Genomic DNA, 20070 nt, shown 5'->3' with positions numbered 1-20070 from the left:
TCATTGAGAATGTTAGGGAATTGTTTGACTCAAAATAACAGTGCAACCAGCTTTGGGGAGAAAACCTTCCTCTAATGAATAAAAATAAGAGTTCATAACAAAATATCTATAAAATAAGTGAGAATATTAATATTTAGATTGCTAGGTTGACAAGTGTGGATTATAAACACCAGGAGAATCTCATTGAAGATACATATTAATATATGTCAACAATGAAAAGATTGACATTTGATAAATACAATTGTGACTGTATCAAACTCCTGAATGTGTTGACAGGAAACATAAGTCTTATGAGTAAAGCATTGTTAACTTAAGAGTAAAACATTATTGTCATGAGTAATGCTGACCTGTGTCTCATTTCCCGCAAGCATTAGAGGCTCTTGAAATTGTGCAATTAAGCCAGCTGGGATGACTGGCCAACCCCATCAGCTGTGGGGCGATGGAGGTGCTTTGGAAGAGGCAGCCCTATGGATAAGGACTGTTTTGCTAGCTGTTCTGGGTGGGTGGGGATGGTGGATCTGGGCCAACTCTGCATAATGGTATCAGCTGCTGTCACCAGGGGGCCTGCTGCAAAGTTCCTCCTGCTCTCCCTAATGGGGATAATGGAGTGAGTGCCCAAGCCTCACCCCAGCGGCCAGCAGAAGAAACATTTCCCATCACCTTGCCCAATGAAGTCTTCCAGTGTATTCTTTTATATCATCCAGTTTTCCTTGTAATTCTGTAATTTGTTTCCTATTTATTTGTTTCATGCTTTTTCTCCAATCTGACTATAAAGACAGGAGGAATTTTGCTTCCAACACATTACCTACTAATAAACGATCAATTTCATCATTGCCTTGTGCCAGAGGACCTGGCAGACCTGTATGGGATCTGATGTGTGTTATATATATAGGATGAGTCCTGTTTCTGATGATTTCCTGCAATTGTAAAAACAATGAGGTTAATTCTGTATTATCAGGAACAAATTCTGCAGTCTCAATGTGCAGGACAACTCTTTCTGCATACTGAGAATCCGTGACTATATTGAGAGGCTCTGTAAAGTCTTTAAGTACCATGAGAATGGCATATAACTCTGCCTTTTGTACGGAGTTGTAAGGGCTTTGAACTACTTTACTTATATTTCCTGATTTATACCCTGCCTTACCTGATTTGTTTGCATCCGTGTAGAAGGTAAGAACTCCAGAAATAGGTGTTTGCCTCACGATACGTGGAAGAATCCAAATTGTTTTCTTTATGAATTTGATTCTCTCTGTTTTGGGATAGTTATTACTAATACTTCCCAAAAAGTCACTGCAAGCTATTTGCCAATACTCATTATCCTTCCATAAGGAGGAAATTTCCTCATTCGTTAACGGTACAATAATTTCAGCTGGGTCTTTCCCAGTCAGTTGACGAAGCCTTAATTTACCTTTTAATATCAAATCAGATATCTTTTCTATATATGTTTTCAATTTTTTATTTTGTTTATGTGGCAGAAATACCCATTCTAGAATGATGTCGTCCCTCTGCATTAATATTCCTGAGGGGTATTCTCTAGATGGTAAAATAACCAGAATACAGTCCAGATTTGGATCCACACGGTCCACATGTGCTTCTAATATTCTCTTTTCTACCCATTCTAATTCTTTTTCAGCCTCAGCTGATAGTACTCGTGGGCTGTTTAGGTCTTTATCTCCTTTTAAAGCCATTTTCAGGTGTTTTAAATCATGCCCTTCTACACCAATAATCGTCTGTAATTGAGAGATTTCTCCTAATAGTTTTTGAAGATCATTAAGAGTCCGGTAACGATCTCTTCTGATCTGTACTTTCTGTGGTCTAATTTTCTGAGCATCTATTTTATAACCTAAATAGTTAATAGAATCTCCTCTTTGTATTTTTTCTGGGGCAATTTGTAATCCCCAGCGAGGCAAAATTTCCTTTACTGCCTCAAACATCTTTTCCAAAGTATCCTTATTTGAATCAGACAATAATATGTCATCCATATAATGATATATTAACGAATGTGGAAATTTTTTACGAATTATTTCTAGAGGTTTATTCACAAAATATTGACACAAAGTTGGACTGTTTAACATACCTTGAGGTAGTACCTTCCACTGGAATCTCTGTACCGGACGGGAATTATTATAGGTAGGTACTGTGAAGGCAAACTTTTCTCTGTCGTTTTCTTGTAACGGTATGGTGAAGAAACAATCTTTTAAGTCTATAACTATAATTGGCCAATCCTTAGGAATTAGAGAAGGTAATGGCATCCCAGGTTGTAGAGACCCCATAGGCTGAATTACCTTGTTGATGGCTCTAAGATCAGTAACCATTCTCCACTTACCAGACTTCTTCTTGACAACAAAAACAGGCGAATTCCATGCACTAGTTGATTCCTCAATGTGTCCAGCATCTAGCTGTTCCTGAACTAACTTCTCCAAAGCCTCTAACTTCTCAGATGTCATAGGCCATTGACCCACCCAGACGGGTTCATCTGTCAGCCATTTTAATGGTAGAGCTTTTGGTTGCTCTGTAGGTTTGGCACTAGCATCTTGCTTCTGCACAGCCTGTACGTTTGGCATCTGTTTTCTGTACTGTCTTACTATATTCTTACTACCACTAAGAGCTTGTCTATAATTCCTAGCTGATACAGGAGGAATTTTAATCTGCGTATTCCATTGCTGGAGTAGATCACGACCCCAGAGGTTTATAGCAATATCTGCAACGTATGGCTTTAACCTTCCTCTCTGTCCTTCTGGCCCAATAAAGTCAATCCATCTAACGCTCTGTTTAACTTCAGATAGGGTTCCGATCCCTAAGAATTGAACATTAACCTCTTTTAAAGCCCAGTTTTGTGGCCAGGACTGCTGATTAAGGATAGTGACGTCACTTCCGGTGTCCAGTAATCCGTAAATCACCCTATTATTTACCTTAACCGGAAGTTTGGGTCTATGATATTGTATAGAAGTTTGCCAAAATATATGTTTTGTATCTCCTCCTGATGTAATTGATTCATCCTCTGGAGCTAATGTATTATCCAGTGCCGTATTATTTACAATGGGCAGTGGATCTTCTAATTGTCCTGGGAGAGGCTGTCCTCCACTGTCACTGGGAATGACCGGATAATCTTTCTCTTCGGGGCTCCATGGAGCCCCGGAAGCCCGTTTCCCTGCTGTAAAGATCTACCTTGTCTGTCTATTGTGGAAAAGCATTCATCAGTCCAATGGCGCCCCTTCCCACACCTCCTGCATAGACCAGGAGGCTTAGGCCTTCTGTTTGATACATTCCTGGTAAAAGCATTATTTCTAGGAATGCGTTGTCTACAGTTCCTACTAAGATGTCCTATTCTACCACAGTTAAAGCATTTTGCATCTTTACGCCTATTTAAATTCTTTGAGATTGCCTTCCCTACCCATGCCTCTATATCATCACAGGTAGGGTATTTGGCATCCTGGTGCCTCCTCAAACCTGTAGAAATAGCTTCACCTACCCAAGCTCCTGTATCCTGACTTTTACATTCCAGGTTCGCTGTATGCAGAACCCATTCCTCCAATGGCGCTGATCTTATTTTTAATGGCCAAATTACCTGCCTGCATTGAGGATTCGCGTTCTCATACGCCAAAGATTCTATAAGAAGACGCCTGGATTCTGGGTTCGCTACCTGTACCTCTACTGCTCTGGATAATCTCTCTAAAAATTCAGTGAACCTTTCCCTTGGGCCCTGTAATACCTTGGTGTAGGGTTGCATTATCTCTCCTGTTTCACAAACCTTATCCAAGGCATTTAAAGCAGCTGTACGGCACAAAGACAACATGTGCTCATCATATGCAGATTGAACCTGCGTGTCAGCGTAAGGACCCTCCCCAAGAATCTTGTCTTGGGGTACTTCATGACCGTTCTGTAATTCCTGAATTTCTATTGCTTTTGCTTCTTGCCTCCATAAAGCTCTCCATTGAATTTGGCAAGAATTTTCGAGTACTGCAGAGGCTAATTGGGCCCAGTCTTTTGGGGTTACTTTATTTACAGTAGCCCATGAGGTTAGGAGCTCTCTGACAAAGGGAGAATGAAGACCATACATGACAATGGCCTCCTTAATATTTTTTAGATCCTTCATCTGTATAGGCTCCCAGTGATAAGCAATGGGACCATTTGATTGTTTTTTCGTTGCTGGTTTTTCTGTTACAGATACTGGAAAAACCATAGGGGAACGCATAGCAACCTTAGGGAAATCATTCCGGCATTTGAGAAGCTTTGGGAAACTCCTGTCCTGACCTGTTGCCTGTATTTCTGATTCTGAAGTATCAGATTGAGCGTCTTCTAAATCCTGCAGTCTATTCATCATTGTTTCTCTGAGCTCTTGAAGTTCTTGGGACAAATGATTTTCTAAGGATGTCATGGAATCTTTCATTTTTTTACATTCATCATTTACATGTGATTCCAAATTTCTAATATTCTCATCCTTAGCAAGTACCTCAATAGCATGTAAACTGCCTTCTACAAATGATATTCTATCAGTTAGTTTACCATTGCTCTCAGACATGGAACAATTCTTTTCTGCTAGCATTTCAATTTTATGTTCCAGTCTTTGTAATTTGCTAGTGAAATCATCAAACATGGAACCGTGTTTGTCGTTAAATGTTTCCACATTATGTTCCAATTTTTCAATTCTATCTATGGAACACATTTTTCCTGAAAATAATTCAATTTTGTGTTCCGTCTCTTTAAACCTGTTCGTCAGACCTACATTATCATTTTTAATATCCTGAATATTTTCTACCAACCCTTTCTTACTCTCCTGCAATGAATTTTGCATTTCCTGAATCCTTTGTATTAAGATTTCAAAACTATCCTGCGATGACTGTATGACCTGTATAAGTTTATTCCTATTTTTGAGCCATTTCATTAACAAAATTATATTGATTATGAAGCTAATAATCACCATCATGGGTAGGAAGCACCTTTCAGGTAGGTCCTCAACCCTTTCTAAAATCCCATCCATACAAAAAACAAGAAAATTCTTAACATCCTGCATCATAGTGTTAGCTGTTGACATTGTATAAAGCAGTTACGTTTGTTACCAATGGAGTAATTCAGGCCGAAATCAACAGGCTGCCAGCGAAAGAGCACGTGGCCGGAGTCAGCTGGCCGCCAGTAAAACAGCACGTGGCCGCGAGAGAAACCTTGGAATTCCGCCTAACCTTACCGGCAGGTAGAAGGTGCTGGTTCCTGGCGGCAGGAATCGTGCCTTGCCGAGCGAAGTGGTGAGGAACTTAGCGAAAGGAGAGTCCACGTGTGCCTGGTCAGGCCGAGAGAAGCGCCTGGGTCCCGATTCCAATCCCACTCCTGACACCAAACTGTTGGCTTTACGGACGCTGTAACGATACGCGACACACAATTAAGGAAAGTGAAGCTAAGTATTTAATTTAGAAAATTACTCACAAGATACCAAACCCCGAGAAGCCCAGCAGATCTCAGCTAGCGACTGGACCGGAAGCCGAACTCCAGGAAAAGAGAGCGAGACTTCCTGTGCGCTGTCTTTTATGCCTTCCCCCATAACGCCCCTAGCCATGCCCAAAAGTGGGCTTGGCTAGTGACGTAGTTCCGCCTACGTATGTATACGTCTTCACGTCCAGCCGTATACGTCTTTAGTCCTGCCTAAAGTGGGTGTGGTTAGCGGTGTGGTAAACCGCCCTTTTATTACCTCATCTGAATGCGCCTCTAGTAAGTCACATGTTTAATGGCGGCATCAGACTTCCTCCTACACTAGTGGTCTTTCTGGGTAATGGCAACTCCTAAGGTGGTCCTAGAGCAGAGTAAGCGCCGTAAATAACATTGAGCTCATGGATGTCCTCTCTTCCAGAGAAACACGCCTTAATCTGTGCCAAACACAGAAGTCTCCATACTTTTTAATCCTGGGAAATGGTTACATTTCAAATATCTTCCAAGGCTATTCTTATTCATTTTCTTGGTGCAACTCTCAGCATTAATATTTCTGACTCATTGGAATGTGCAGCAAAAATGGGGAAAGTAATCTAAATTCATAACTTGGCTCATTAGGTAGTATCCTGGACATATTGTTATCTCATCGATGACAAACTCAGGCCTTGACTACCTACCTAAAAGCTTTCTATCCTCTCTGGATTGTTGTAAGTCCCCAAAGGCATGTTTCATGGAGTGCTTTAAAGTGACAGGTACCATCTAAACACACTGACAAGTCAGGTCAGGCTGGACCACTATCTGAATTGCTACTGTGAAGTAACACCAAAGAACAAATGATACTTTTGCCCTCACTATACACTCCTTAACCCTTCATTTTTTTTGGAGATCTTGTGAATATAAGGCATGGTTCAAGAGAAATTTCCAAGAAAAACAAACCAAAGAGTAGCAACAGTTAAAAATGCTAACTTTTTTTACAGCCAGGCCTGGTGTCAAGGTATGAGAATCTCAAGTTCAATCCCTGTCTGGGCTACTGAGTGAGTTCAAGGCCACTCTCGGCAGTTCAAGGAGACCTCTTAAAGCAAAAGGTAAAAAGGGGGTAGGATGGGGATAGGACAGTGCCCAGTGAAGGAATGCCTGACTTGCCTGTGTGAAGCTCTCAGTTTCTGACACCTCAAAAATTTTAACTCTACCATACATGCAAATGCATACAAGCAGAAGATATAGGTATTGGTATCTAAATATTGATAATCTCATTCTTATATAGTCACTGAGAAATTCCAAACAATAGTACTTGTTCTAAGACAACCATATTCTATTAGAATCTTCTGAGAAAACAAAGTCTTTCCAACAGCTGTGACATTGTACCAGCAAGAAAGGCTCATCAAGATGTAACCCTTGGTGCCCCTCCTCAGTTATTATGATGCCTTGAAGTGCTTCTCTTCGTTTTCTGTGTAGTGGGGCAGCATCTTTGAAAAGGATGTGCTCACTAAGTAAATTTCTAGTTGATTGAGTTTGCATATATTCTACTGATCTTGTTTATACCACTTAGAAGTTGGTAAAACTTGGGGAGGACATTTTAAATTTCTGTCTGTCCTCATGTAGAAAATGAAGACATGGATTTAAATCATCCAATGATTTAAAATACTTAGCGACAAAATTTCTACTTCAATAAGATGTTTTATCAAAGACTGAGGAATATAATATGACCAAAATTTTGAAATAGAATATAATTTAAATTAACTCATACTGAAAATTTAAAAATTATTTTGTGTCCATTTGAGTATTAAATATGCTAATTTCCATTTCTAAGTTACAGTTCCCTGGACGTCTGTACCTGTAGGAACCCTCCTGCCAGTTATTTCTCCCAGATTAGTTTCCCCAGACAGACTAAATAATCCCACAAGTAAAAAATGTATGTATGCAGTAAAAGTGAATGCTGAAATGGGAAATGATTACTTCTGGTCGAGCATCAGGAGTAGTCATGAAGACGTCTATGATACGGCACTTGTCCAAAGGTCAGATTTATGAATGGACAAGGCAGGTGAAGTTTTCCAAATGGAAGACAGGGCAAGTGGCAGCTTGGAGATAGGAAATTGAATAACGCAGCTCAGAGAAATGTGTTTCTGTGTGTTAGTGGTATAAGTGAAGTATGGAGAATTGGAGCTGAAGCTGGGAAATTAGACATAATTAGTTTATAGTTCATAATTATGACATTGTTTTTATTTCCCAGGTAACAAGAAAGCCCATGAAGGTTTTTTTGTTTGTTTTTTGTTGATTTTTTTTCAATACAGGGTTTCTCTGTGTAGCCCTGGCTGTTCTAGAACTCAATCTGTAAACCAGGCTGGCCTCAAACTCACAAAGACCTGCCTGCCTTAGCCTCCTAAGGGCTGGGATTAAAGGCATGCACCATCACTGCCCACCTTAAATTTTAATTGCTTTTTTGTTTGTTTTCCCCAAAACAGAGTTTCTCTGTGTAGCCCTGGTTGGCCACTGACCACTGAAGGTTTTATTGCTATGGTCTTTCTTCCTTCCTTCCTTTCTTTCTCTTCTTCTTCTTTGTTTTTTTTTTTTGTGGATGTTTTTTTTAAGCAGAAAATTATGTAAGCCAAAGTTAACTAACTTAGAAAAGAGTTCTCAAGTAGTGTATAACTAGAGACTAGAGACAGGGGCCTAATTATGAGATCACAGTCTTGGAGAAAAGTGGCAAAGACTCATTCAAGGACATGTCTTGGATCAAATCATGTCAATTCCCACACTCCCCAAATTCACCCACAGAAGCCTTATCCTTCAGTGTGGTAATATTTGGAAATGGACTCTTAGTGCAGGGGTGGGTTAAACAAGGCTGTAAGGACAGGCCCAGTCAGTAGCAGCGGGAGCCTGAGAAGAAGGGAGACACCTGAGCACTCACCTTCCATGGGCATGCAGCGTGACAGGAGAGCGCATTGCAAAGTCGCCCACCAGGCAGAGGAGAACCCACCAGAGCCTGGCCCCTACTGTTTAACTTCCATCCTAGCAAATGCTGGGAAACCGCCCGATCTGTGGTGTTTGCGGTCTTTGTGGGTTTTTGTGGGGTTTGTGGGTCTGAGCTCACTAGGATGGACAAAGGTGTTAGGGGCGCCGGGAGTAGATTCAGCAGAGTGTAGGCAAGTGTCATGATGTCAAGAGGCCATTAACAGAGCCAGAGAATAAAAGAGGGGAAGAATTCTTCTGAGGAACAAAGCTTAATTTTTATTTCAGACAAATGGGCTGTTGAATTCGAGGTGTAGGTCCTTCAATAGAGTTTAGGGTTTTGTGGTTAAAAGACTGAACACAAATCCTACTCTGCAGTCACAATCATCTGCCCAGGGATGCCACCACAGACTTATCATGTACGTACAAAATTGTTCAAAATCGTTAGGGTACATCGTACTGCAGGCAGAAGAGGTTTTATGTCCAGTAAGAGAACTGTCACTATTTCTGTGGGCTAGGTAGTCCTGACTTATATGCATCTTGTATGACTCTAGAACTTTCTCACTGAAGAACTAGAAAAGGTAAGTCTATCTTCAAAGTGGTAATTAGGATGTGATTTAGACACCCCCAAGGACTGCCTTGTGTTTTGATACATGTTTAGTTTGTTTTGTGAATCACAAGAAAGACTAAACAGAGTTTAGTGGACCACACAGTTCAACAAACAAAAGATACTATGACCTTGAAGTAGGCAAACCGTTCTCCAAACAAAGTGCACATTTACTCTAACAGGGCTAAGAACACACACACAAAAAGGCACATTCTGCCCCACAGGAATACAGACTAGCAAGAGAATTCTACACCTGGGAATCTTGAATTTCCCCGGTGCAGTGGAAGTACCTCTGTTAGAGAAGTTGAGCAAAAGAGGAAACTACTGAAATAGAACATGATATTATGAAACAAAGGGGTGCTTCATAAATGTTCAACTAAGTGAGAAAAGCAGTAGGGTATTTAGAGAATGCCTTAAGGGCCCAGGCCTGTAAAAAGTGCCCGTGTGGGCCTAAGTCTTGAAGAAGCCATTGGGGATTTCCTGCTCAACAAACACAGGAACTGCAGTCTCTGTCTCACGGCTCTGCAAACCCGGACATGCGGTCCCTAGAACCTAATTCCTACTGTAGAAACTGATTCAGTCAGACAGCATGCCATTCCCACTTCTTGAGGGGTCTTACAAGCTCCTTCTGTAAGTGACATGTTTTTGTAGACTGCATATTGTTGTTTCTTGATTCTCCAATTTAGAATTCTCATTGAGAATATATTACAGAATATCAGGATTTGCCGTTTGTAGTTCAAAATCCCACAGTATCACACACACACACACACACACACACACACACACACACACACACAGAGTGGTTTCCACACTGATATTTTACATTATGATTGCAGTATTCTATGACAACTTGGATTTCTCCAGAATGGACTGCAGTGTTTTCAACTGTCTAGTTTCCTCTGAATCCATTGTTTATTTGCCTCCCAGACTATTTTTCAGAGATGGCCCAAACACATTAGATCACTTACTGTTTCTTTTCTCTTCCCCTGAGGACTTCCTTGGATATGCCTTCCATTTCCTGCTCTATTGGACCCAGATGGTACATAGACGAGCCAAGTGGCAGCCATGGTGTCCCTGTCCACTGCCACTCCAAGAATCATCTGTATAGAAGTGGTTAAAGCTTTATAAGATCACCTGAGCATAGATAAAGGCATCAGGGGGCTTCGACATCACAGGTCAAGAGGGTAAGGCGTGTTCACTAAAGGAGACCAGAGGCAGGAAAAGAACAGAGAAAAAGCAGTGTCCTGAGAGCTAAGGGGAAAAGTGTTTCCCTGAGCTCCTCACAAGGCAGCTTCCTCCATCAAGCTAACAGACAGACCCTTTTCCTTCTTAGTTGCTTTCCTCTGATTAAGTCAGGTCCAAGATAATCTCCCTTTTGATTAATTGAAAACCAGCAGCTTTGAGACATTGAATCATCTGCAAAAGCTCTTCCTCTGCGTCACAAAGTAAGTTGTAGTTAGCACTCCCATGCAAGAGAGGAGACTATTGAGGGCTTGACTAGCAGAAATCTCAGTCACCTTGCCTCAGAGAGGCTCAGTTGGAGAGGAAACTGTGATACCACAGGAGAGGTAACAATTGCAGGAGCAATGTCCCTTGGCAGATCAGAGGAAATGAGAGCAGTCACTGATGGAGGACACACACACACTCAGACACACACACACACACACACAGACACACACTCAGACACAGACACACTCACACACACAGACATATACTCAGACACACACACACACAGACACACACACACAGACACAGACACACTCAGACACACACACAAACACACACACAGTCACACACACAGACACAGACACACTCAGACGCACACAAACACACACACAGTCACACACACAGACACAGACACACACACACTCACACACAGACTCACACACACAGACTAGCTAGAGGGGAACAGTGGTATGAGCATCTTGCCTATTTAGCCCATCCTGTCTCCTCTGCCCTCTTCACTGTGGCTTCTTTCTGCTGACCTCCACCCAGGCCCCACTTTCTGATTAAGTATGCTCAAAATTCATGCAGACAGTTTTCATTTGTTCTCATCTCTTTCCCTGTTTCTTTTTCTCATTGAATTCTCTGTTAAAATTATCTGTGGGAAAGGGTAGGTGTAGCCAGGTCAGTGTAGGGCTGAGGGGAGTTAAAGGGAGGGATTGAGAGTGAGTAGGATAAAAATAGACCGTACGACATTATTTAAGAATTAATAAAAATATATTTTAAAATTAACTGTGACAGGGACTGCTCAGAGGCTAAGAGCATTGACTGCTCTTCCCGACATCCTGAGTTTAATTCCCAGCAAGCACATGGCAGCTCACAACCATCTATAATGAGATCTGATGCTCTTTTCTGGTCTGAAGGTAAATGTGTGGACAGAACACTGTATACATAAGTGAATAAATCTTAAAAACTTAACTGTGACACAATAAACATAGTACAAAATTGCCACTTCATCCATTTTAAGAATATAATCCAGTCATGTTAAATATATTCACATTGTTATACAACCAATTAAAAAACTTTTCATCTTAGAAAAGCAAAGCTCCTTAGCCACTAAAACAAGAAGTCTGCCCCTGACTTCTGCTATTCTCTTTTCTGTATTTATGAATTCTGATTATTTTACTCATATTTGTGGACTCAAATTGTACTATTTCCATAGGATTTGGCTTATTCAACTTAGTATAATGTGTTCAAGCACGTGCCAGATTCTTCTCCTTTTAAGACTGAATAAACTGGCCAGGTGTTGTGGTGCACCCCTTTAGCCCCAGCACTCGGGAGGCAGAGGCAGGCGGATCTCTGTGAGTTCGAGGCCAGCCTGGTCTACAAGAGCAAGTGCCAGAACAGCCTCCAAAGCCACAGAGAAACCCTGTCTCAAAAACAAAAAACAAACAAACAAACAAGACTAAGTAAATTAAGAGTAATTATTTTAATTTTATTGGGATTCTCTTATTTTCTGCTTATGAGATCCCCCAGTCCCTTTAACTATTGATTATTTTGGTGGGATTTTTAAAGCATAGATAAATGTGTGCCCAATCTGTTTTTCAAAAGGAAAAACCACATCCTGTAAAATATATTTAAGAACATACTGGATGCTTTTAAAAGTCACCTTAACTTTGCAGGGCCCATTGAAGGATAGAATTACAGCATGTTGGCATCTAGTCTGCTTGAATCTAACAACATCTTATGCTTTGGTGCTAAGCAAAAACTCACTTCTGAGAGATGTCTTTCAACATGAGTATAAGCACTTGCACAGAGAATATAGTGTAGTAGTCCACAAATTGGGATTCTTGGACCCCAACATATGAAGGATCTAGGAATGCAAGCCACGTATAAATTCCCAAGGCCCAGCTCTTGAATCTGAGAGTCTGGGAGCGGCTGGCAGCACCAGTATTTTAGCAGAGGCCCAAAAGGCAACCAAGCTCTTCTAGGATTTGTAAACTTCTAGTTTTCTAGACATCACCCTGCACAACCACATCTAGAGATTCAACACCTTACTTAGGTTAGTCCAGACTCTGAGGTTTACAGGTTACAAGGTCAGCATCTTTGGCAAACATGTTATGAGTTGCCTATGCCACTTCTAATACCAGCACTTCGACCTTGCCAAGTATGTACACTGTCAATCCTTGTCCTATGTGCCAGTGGCTGTACTTATAGACTACCTCAGTCAAGGTAATCCACAAGACCATCTAGTTGGAAGTGGTTTCTTGAGAATCTTAGTAGATGAAAACAAACCACAGTCACTGATGAAATTCTGAAGGTGTATAAAGCCAAGTCCACGGCAAGCATGGTTCCTATCTGCCTCCAACTGCTCATCTTTCATTTCTGTCTTTCTTCCTTTTTATATGAGTGCATATTTGTTTCTTGTACCAGAATGATTTGATCAAGACACACCCTAATTAATGATAGGAAATGCTAAGTGATTGATTAACCATAGTTACTACTCTGCATTGTAAAGCACGTCCAGACTATGCATTTGTTCTTGATTCTGTCTTGTTTTAGCAGTTGTGTTAAAGCAATTTGATATCTCAGACCAGATTTTGCATGTGGAAATAAATTTGGTGTCATTCTTCTTGAGTTTCAATGCTGAGCACTTCAAGTTCTTTTGCAACTGCTTGTAGTCTGATTCTGAGAAATGAACAGCCCAAGAATCAATAGCACTGAATTCAAGATGAATAGTCCCTCTAAGACACTGTCACTGCACTCAACAGCTCAAGAGAAAGTATCTTGAAACTGAAAGCAAAGGAAACCATCACATATTGTATCAAGGTTATGTGGTGGTGAATAAAGGCCAGAACATGATTTGAGAAATGAAAATTTGTTCTGAGAACAGTTCTAGCATAACATAACAGGAACATGGGGATGTAGCCTTTCTTTTTCTGGTCAAGGTTATTGACTTAAGAATTGATGCAAACAAAAACTAACAGCAATGATTGCAAAGATAGTTTAAACATATCTGCTCTTAATATTATACTCTTGGAAATCTCCCAGGATGAGAGCCCAACAGGCCATCTAAACCAATTACTAATTTCATGCCCAAGTTACTTGTACAGTCCTAAGGAAATGAGAGCTCCTGGCATTGTGACTGATGAGAGAGAGCCGTCCCCTGTGACTCACATAAGAAATCTATGAAGTGGGGAACACGTTGGAGGATGATACTTTAAAATACAGCTCTTGCTAATGCTTGCAAGAAGAGTGCTTCTTTCTTCTGTCCTTGGGGAAAGTATTAAACATCACGGCAGAGACTAATAGTTGTTCCCAGGCTTGGGTTTCCTTCATCTCTAAGTATTTGCATCCCCTAGATTTTCCCATTGTAACATTTAATTGCTATTGTTGTGCAACAAACTGCCCCAAAATTTGAAGGCTAATCAACCTTCTCTTTTTTATGTTCACTGACTCTGTGGATCAGAACTTTGGTCATGTATGTTTCACAAGGCTAGCGTGACTTATATATGCAGCACTGGCTGAAGCAGTCACAATTCCACCCACCTCTAGCTGGTTTAGGAATGGCAAAGTTACACTGGAGAAGAGCGCGTGGGCCTGTGGGTACCATAACTTTCACTTTCTGGAAACGCAATTTGTGTGGCCAATATGAGGTGTGTGTGTTGTGGGGAGGGGAGTCTCTTTCCCACTTTTCTCTTAGCTGACTTGGACGGAATGACTGGAGGTGGAGCAGCCATAAACGCAGAATTACAGAGCAATGAATGTGAAGGAGTGTGGATTACCAATCACCATTGAGTACCACAGAGGCCTTCAACAGCCTGCGTTACAAGGTAGAGAAACAGAATTCCATCTTGTTTTAACTTGTATAGCTTGTATTTTCTGCTGCATCTGAGCAATGGTATTCATAACTAATGTAAACATCATAACTGAAGAAATATGACAGACATGCATCTTCGATTACTGATCTATAAAACATAATCATGCTTCTACAGACAGGTAGACCAATAGAATCGAATCAAAGACCCAGATATCAACCCACACACCTATGAGCAACTAATTTTGACAAAAAAGCTAAAAACATAAACTGGAAAAAAGTAAACATGTTCAACAAATGGTGCTGGTATAACTGTCAACATATAGAAGAATGCAAATAGATCCATATCTATTGCCATCCACAAAACTTAAGTCCAAATGGATCAAAGACCTCAATATAAATCTAGCCACACTAAACCTCATAGAAAAGAAACTGGGAAATACATTTGAATGCACAGGCACAGGAGACCACTTCTGAAATAGAACACCAGTAGCACAGACACTGAGAACAACAATTAATAAATGGGACCTCCTAAAACTGAGAATCTTCTGTAAGACAAAGGACACAGTCAACAAGACTAAATGGCTCCCTAAAGAATGGGAAAAAAACTTCAACCTCACATATGACAAAGAGCTGATCTCCAAAATATACAAAGGACTCAAGAAACTAGACATCAAACTACCAAATAATCCAATTAAAAATGGGATACAGATCTAAACAGATAATTCTCAGTAGAACAATCTCAAATGGCAGAAAGACACTTAAGGAAATGCTCAACATCCTTAGTTATCAGGGAAATGCAAATCAAAACCACTCTGAGACTCTATCTTACACTGATCAGAATGGCTAAGGTCAAAAACACCAAAGACAGTCTATGCTGGAGAGGATGTGGAATAAGGATAGCACTCCTCCATTGCTGGTGGGAGTGCAAACTTATACAGCCACTGTGGAAATCAGTATGGTGGTTTCTCAGAAAACTAGGGATCAACCTACCTCACAACCCAGCAATACCACTCTTGGGCATATACCCAAAGGATACACACTCACACCACAAGGACATTTGCTTACCTATGTTCATAGCAACATTATTTGTAATAGCCAGAACCTGGAAACAACCTAGATGCCCCTCAACTGAAGAATGGATAAAGAAAATGTGGTACATTTATACAGTGGAGTACTATTCACTGCTAAGAAACAATGACATCCTAAAATTTGCAGGCAAATGGACAGAACTAGAAAATAAAACATTCTGAGTGAGGTAATCCAAAACCAGAAAGACAAATATAGTATGTACTCTCTCATAAGTGGATACCAGACACAAAACAAAAAATACCCAGCCTACAATCCACAACCCCAGAGAAGCTAGAACCCTCTTCTATAAACAGATGGAAGCAGATGCAGAAATCCACAACTAACCAATGGGCCAAGCTCTTGGAGTACAATCAAAGTGAGGGAGGATTGATATTATGAACAAAGGAGTCAAGACCATGATGGGGAAACCCACAGAATCAGCTGACCCGAGCTAGTGAGAGATCAGTGACTCAGGTCTAACAAGTGGGGAATCTGCGTAAGACTGAACTAGACTCCCTTACTATAGGTGACAATGGTGCGGCTGAGACAACCCATGAGACCACTGGCAGTGGGTCCAAGACCTAACTCTAATGCACAAACTGACTTAGTGGAGCCCATTCTATATGGAGAGAGGCCTTGCTCAGCCTAGACACAGGGGTGTGGGGGGTGGAGAGGTGCCTTGGTCCTGCCTCAACTAGATGATGGGACAGACTTAGTAGACTTCCTATGGGAGGCCTTACCCTCTCTGAGGAGCAGATGGGATGTGTTGGGGGGGGGGGAATGGGAGGGGAGGAGGGAGGGGGGAGTGGGATTGGAATGTAATAATGTAAAAATTAATTTAGTAAAAACTAAATTAATAATAAATAAATAAATGCTGCCTTTGTTGTCTCAGCAGCCCGTAGGAAACGCACCAAGCCTGCCATGGCAGAACATTTGTACCGCTGACCATCACAGACAGGTGGCTGAAAGGTGGTGACAGCAAGAGGATGTTGTAACAAATAAGGGGCCGCATTTCTTTTATCCCACAGAGAACCAGCACAGCTGTGTGTCTTTAACAAAAGACATCACGCACATTCCTCTTGCTGTTGAATTCTAGGAAGAGAAAAGGCCACCGCCAAAGTGGAGGCTGAAGTTTCAGGACAAATGGGGCGACACCAACTCTGAGAGGGTTTGCTGTGGGAGCTCTCGGCCCCACGCCCTAGGCTCCCGCTGCCTCCACCCAGAGGCCACTTGCTAAGTGGCACCGAACCCGCCCGCGGGGTTGCCATGGTTTCCGGGGATCACGTGGGCGCGCGGGCGGGGGCGGGGCGCCGGGCGCGGGGCGGCGCAGTGGCGGCGGGAGAGGGAGCGGGAGGAGCCGGAGATGCTGCCAACCCTCCCGGGCTGTGCTCGCTCCGCCGCCGCCGCCGCCGCCACACCGAGCAGCCGCGCCGGGGGCCCAGTGCGCCGCCTTCGCAGCCGGTAGCGCCGGGGGCGCTCGCTCGGGGCCGCGCAGCCCGAGACCGGACCGCGGACAGGGGCGGAGGGCGGCGCCCAGGCGCCCGGGCGTGCAGGGGCAGGATGAGCATCGAGATCCCCGCGGGGCTTACGGAGCTGCTGCAGGGCTTCACGGTGGAGGTGCTGAGGCACCAGCCCGCCGACCTGCTGGAGTTCGCGCTGCAGCACTTCACGCGCCTGCAGCAGGAGAGCGAGCGCAGGGGCGCCGCGCGCCTGGGCCATGAGAGCAGGACCTTCGGGGGCGGCGCCCCCAGCAAGGGTGTCAACTTCGCCGAGGAGCCCATGCGCTCCGACTCCGAGAACGGCGCGGAGGAGGAGGAGGAGGAGGAGGCCGCGGAAGCAGGCGCGTTCAACGGTGAGGACCGGCCCCCTCGCGCCCTCGCCGCCCGCCAGCCCCCCGCTGGGCTCCCCACCTCCCCGAACTCTCTACCTTCCCATCCCGCCCACCCACACCCGGCACCCGTTTCGGTCTCCCACTCGCCCACCTTCCCACTCCGCTCTCTTCCCTTCCTCTGGAGGTGGAGAATCGAGGGGTCGCGCTCCCGCAGCCCCTCCGTCTCCTCTCTTCCTCGGCGCATTCGGGTGGGCATCAGGCCGGAGCGTTAACTTTCCCGTGCCCGGAGAGGTCTCAGGCTTGGAGAGTACCATTGTGCGTGAAGGGCGCTTGGTGTCCTCCTTGGAGCCCTTACATTTGTTAATGGGGTGTTCGGAGAGAAAAAGGCAAGCGTGTAGGACTCAGTAAGAGGAGAGTGGTAAATCGACTCACTGAGGTAAAACAAATTAATGACAATCGCTGTGACATCCGTGGAATACGAATAATTTATTATTTTCCAATACCATGCGGTAGAGTTATTTTTGGACGCATAACAAAGGCTGATATTTAGCCAGATATATATGGGGGTCTTTGAAGTGAGGAAATAGGCCAATGATTTTCTTTCTTTAAAAAATTCAAAACATATATCGAATGTTTTTTTTTAAGTGTGTGGGGAAAAAAATAACACCATAGGAAGCTGTAAGAGCATGTCAGCTGTCTTTAGAATGAAAAGCCAGTGAGTAACTGTAAGGACCTTACCAGACACTGAGGCTAGAAAGAATGAATGAGAGAGAAAGGGATTTTCTTAAATAACTGCTTTTGGCAAGCTCCACCCCTTATGCTTACCAGCCTCTCCCTGACACACCAGACACACACACACACGTTTACAGTCACTTGTATTTTTCAGGAGCCCAGGCTCAAATGCCATGGCGTGCAAATGTACAAGTGTTTTCTTTGTGTGTAAGGCAAGCACGCCTGCAACGTTTATTTATTTATAGTGCTGGTGATTCGTGTGTCCACAATGCATTTCATACGATGAAAACATTTAAAGTGCTGCTCATTTCATTTCCTTGTGTCCCTTCCTAGGAAGATTTTTACTTCCTTGTAGAATTAATTACATGTTGGATGGGTTACAAGAGTAATACATCTTTTAGCTGGTCTAAAATGTGAAACCGTGGACATTAGTGCTCTGTAAACGCGAAAGGGAAGATTACTATTTAAAATATTAATTTGGGACATTTGGTGCTTTTGAGGATATGTCAATCATAGTCTCAGTTGTTCCCATGCCAAATCAAATGCTTGTCCTTCTAGGAAGGAGAACCAGACAACGTTTTATGTAAATGAGAAGGAAAAGCCCATGTAGATAGCATAGAAAGGGCAGTGGCATCTATCACTGGCGCGCACACGCCCTTGTGCAGTCCTGTGTATCTGCGACACGGGGACGCACAGGGAGACAAGCCATTCACAAAGGAGATGGGGACTGGACGGCGGGCACAGGAGATGGGGGACAGCGGGCACAGAAGATGGGGCTGGACGGGCACAGGAGATGGGGCTGGACGGGCACAGGAGATGGGGACTGGACGGCGGGCACAGGAGATGGGGACTGGACGGCGGGCACAGGAGATGGGGACTGGACGGCGGGCACAGGAGATGGGGCTGGACGGGCACAGGAGATGGGGACGGCGGGCACAGGAGATGGGGGACTTGGTAAACGCTCTTTAGACCGTGGTGTTAACACAGCGAAACCCCCTTTGTTTAATTCTCTCGAAGCACTTTGCATTGACTTAATTTCTCCTTGTGAGAGTGCGTGTCCTGTACATTGGAACAAAGAAGCATCTGTGAGCAGCAGGGTATTTATGTTTATGAAGCTCTGTGTTCGTCGAGTCATTTTAACAATTACTCAAGGTCGTCTGTAGCAAATACTTAAGCAGTCACACCGTCTATTCCCACCTCTACCTCCGGGGGCTTTAGAACTTTTGGCTCCAGCCATGCACAATTTGATCATTGTCCGCAGGTATGTGTTTGGCATTAGTGTAACCTCTGTTGGCGCAGTTCTTTTTCTATTTTTCTAAGCAACACTCTCATCCCCATAGAAGTAAATTGTGTAAGCAGTTAAAAACAATTATAGGCCACAGAATGCTTGACAGACTTTTTTTGTGAATGGCCCTTTCAGACTTTGTGGGCATCTTATCATCTGAATCATTTTTTTCCCCAAATACCTATTTAACCAAGTGCACTCTCTGGAGCCTGAATTTATACAAGGCCCTAATTTGCCCAAACCTGGTCAAAGGGGAAAATATATATAGTCATACACAGGCACGAACACACACACACACACAGACACACACACACACAGACACATACACACACACACACACACACACACACACACTTACTTCAAGATAGAACCATTTGTGGCAAAGAACACATGGGAAATTGACCAAAAACCTACAGCCCTATTAAGGTATGCCTGCATCCAGGAGAATCCTGAAGACACCCACCATTCTCCTGGCACAGGAGAGAGTAAGTGTGGATGACAACAGTCTGTGGGGCATAGCACGGGGTACAGGACCAGTGAAGTCTACACTTCACACGCAGCTTGAAGTTTGATTGAGGAGATAGCATCATCTAGTACCTTCTTAGAGAACTTTTATGAATAGGTGGGATATAGTTTTTTTTTCTTTTTGGTCAACAAACACCTCAGGTTTTCTGGTACCTACAGTGCCCTGACCACATTTTGAAAACACTGGTTGGTGGATCACGATGATCATGATGGTAAGGTAGCCCTTCTTCTCATTAATGATTAGAGAAAGGGCAGCCATTTGCTCACGTTTTTGGTGTGCTAGGTTCTCTGTAAATGCCTTCATTCATCCAGCTCCATGACACTAATGAGGCTGTCACGTATTCTGTGTTTTATAGTTAGTGTGCTGCACAACCAGAGCTGGCTCAGGT

General features: G+C 43.1%; 1 protein-coding gene across 1 annotated transcript in view; it reads left to right on the top strand.

Moving 5' to 3' along the window:
- The first annotated feature begins 16700 nt into the window (after positions 1 to 16700).
- Prkar2b (protein kinase cAMP-dependent type II regulatory subunit beta) overlaps positions 16701 to 20070 on the top strand; it is a 108886-nt gene continuing 105516 nt past the window's right edge. The window contains exon 1 of the mRNA XM_005076238.4: positions 16701 to 17160. Within this exon, the coding sequence (XP_005076295.1) occupies positions 16869 to 17160 (292 nt within the window). The 5' untranslated portion in view covers positions 16701 to 16868. The remainder of the gene's footprint in view (positions 17161 to 20070) is intronic.

Source organism: Mesocricetus auratus, unplaced genomic scaffold (genome assembly GCF_017639785.1).
Source record: "Mesocricetus auratus isolate SY011 unplaced genomic scaffold, BCM_Maur_2.0 Super-Scaffold_15014, whole genome shotgun sequence".
NCBI classification, from domain to species: Eukaryota; Metazoa; Chordata; class Mammalia; order Rodentia; family Cricetidae; genus Mesocricetus; species Mesocricetus auratus.
The sequence above is the reverse complement of the archived record's forward strand: the minus strand, read 5'-3'. Positions and strand labels throughout refer to the sequence as shown.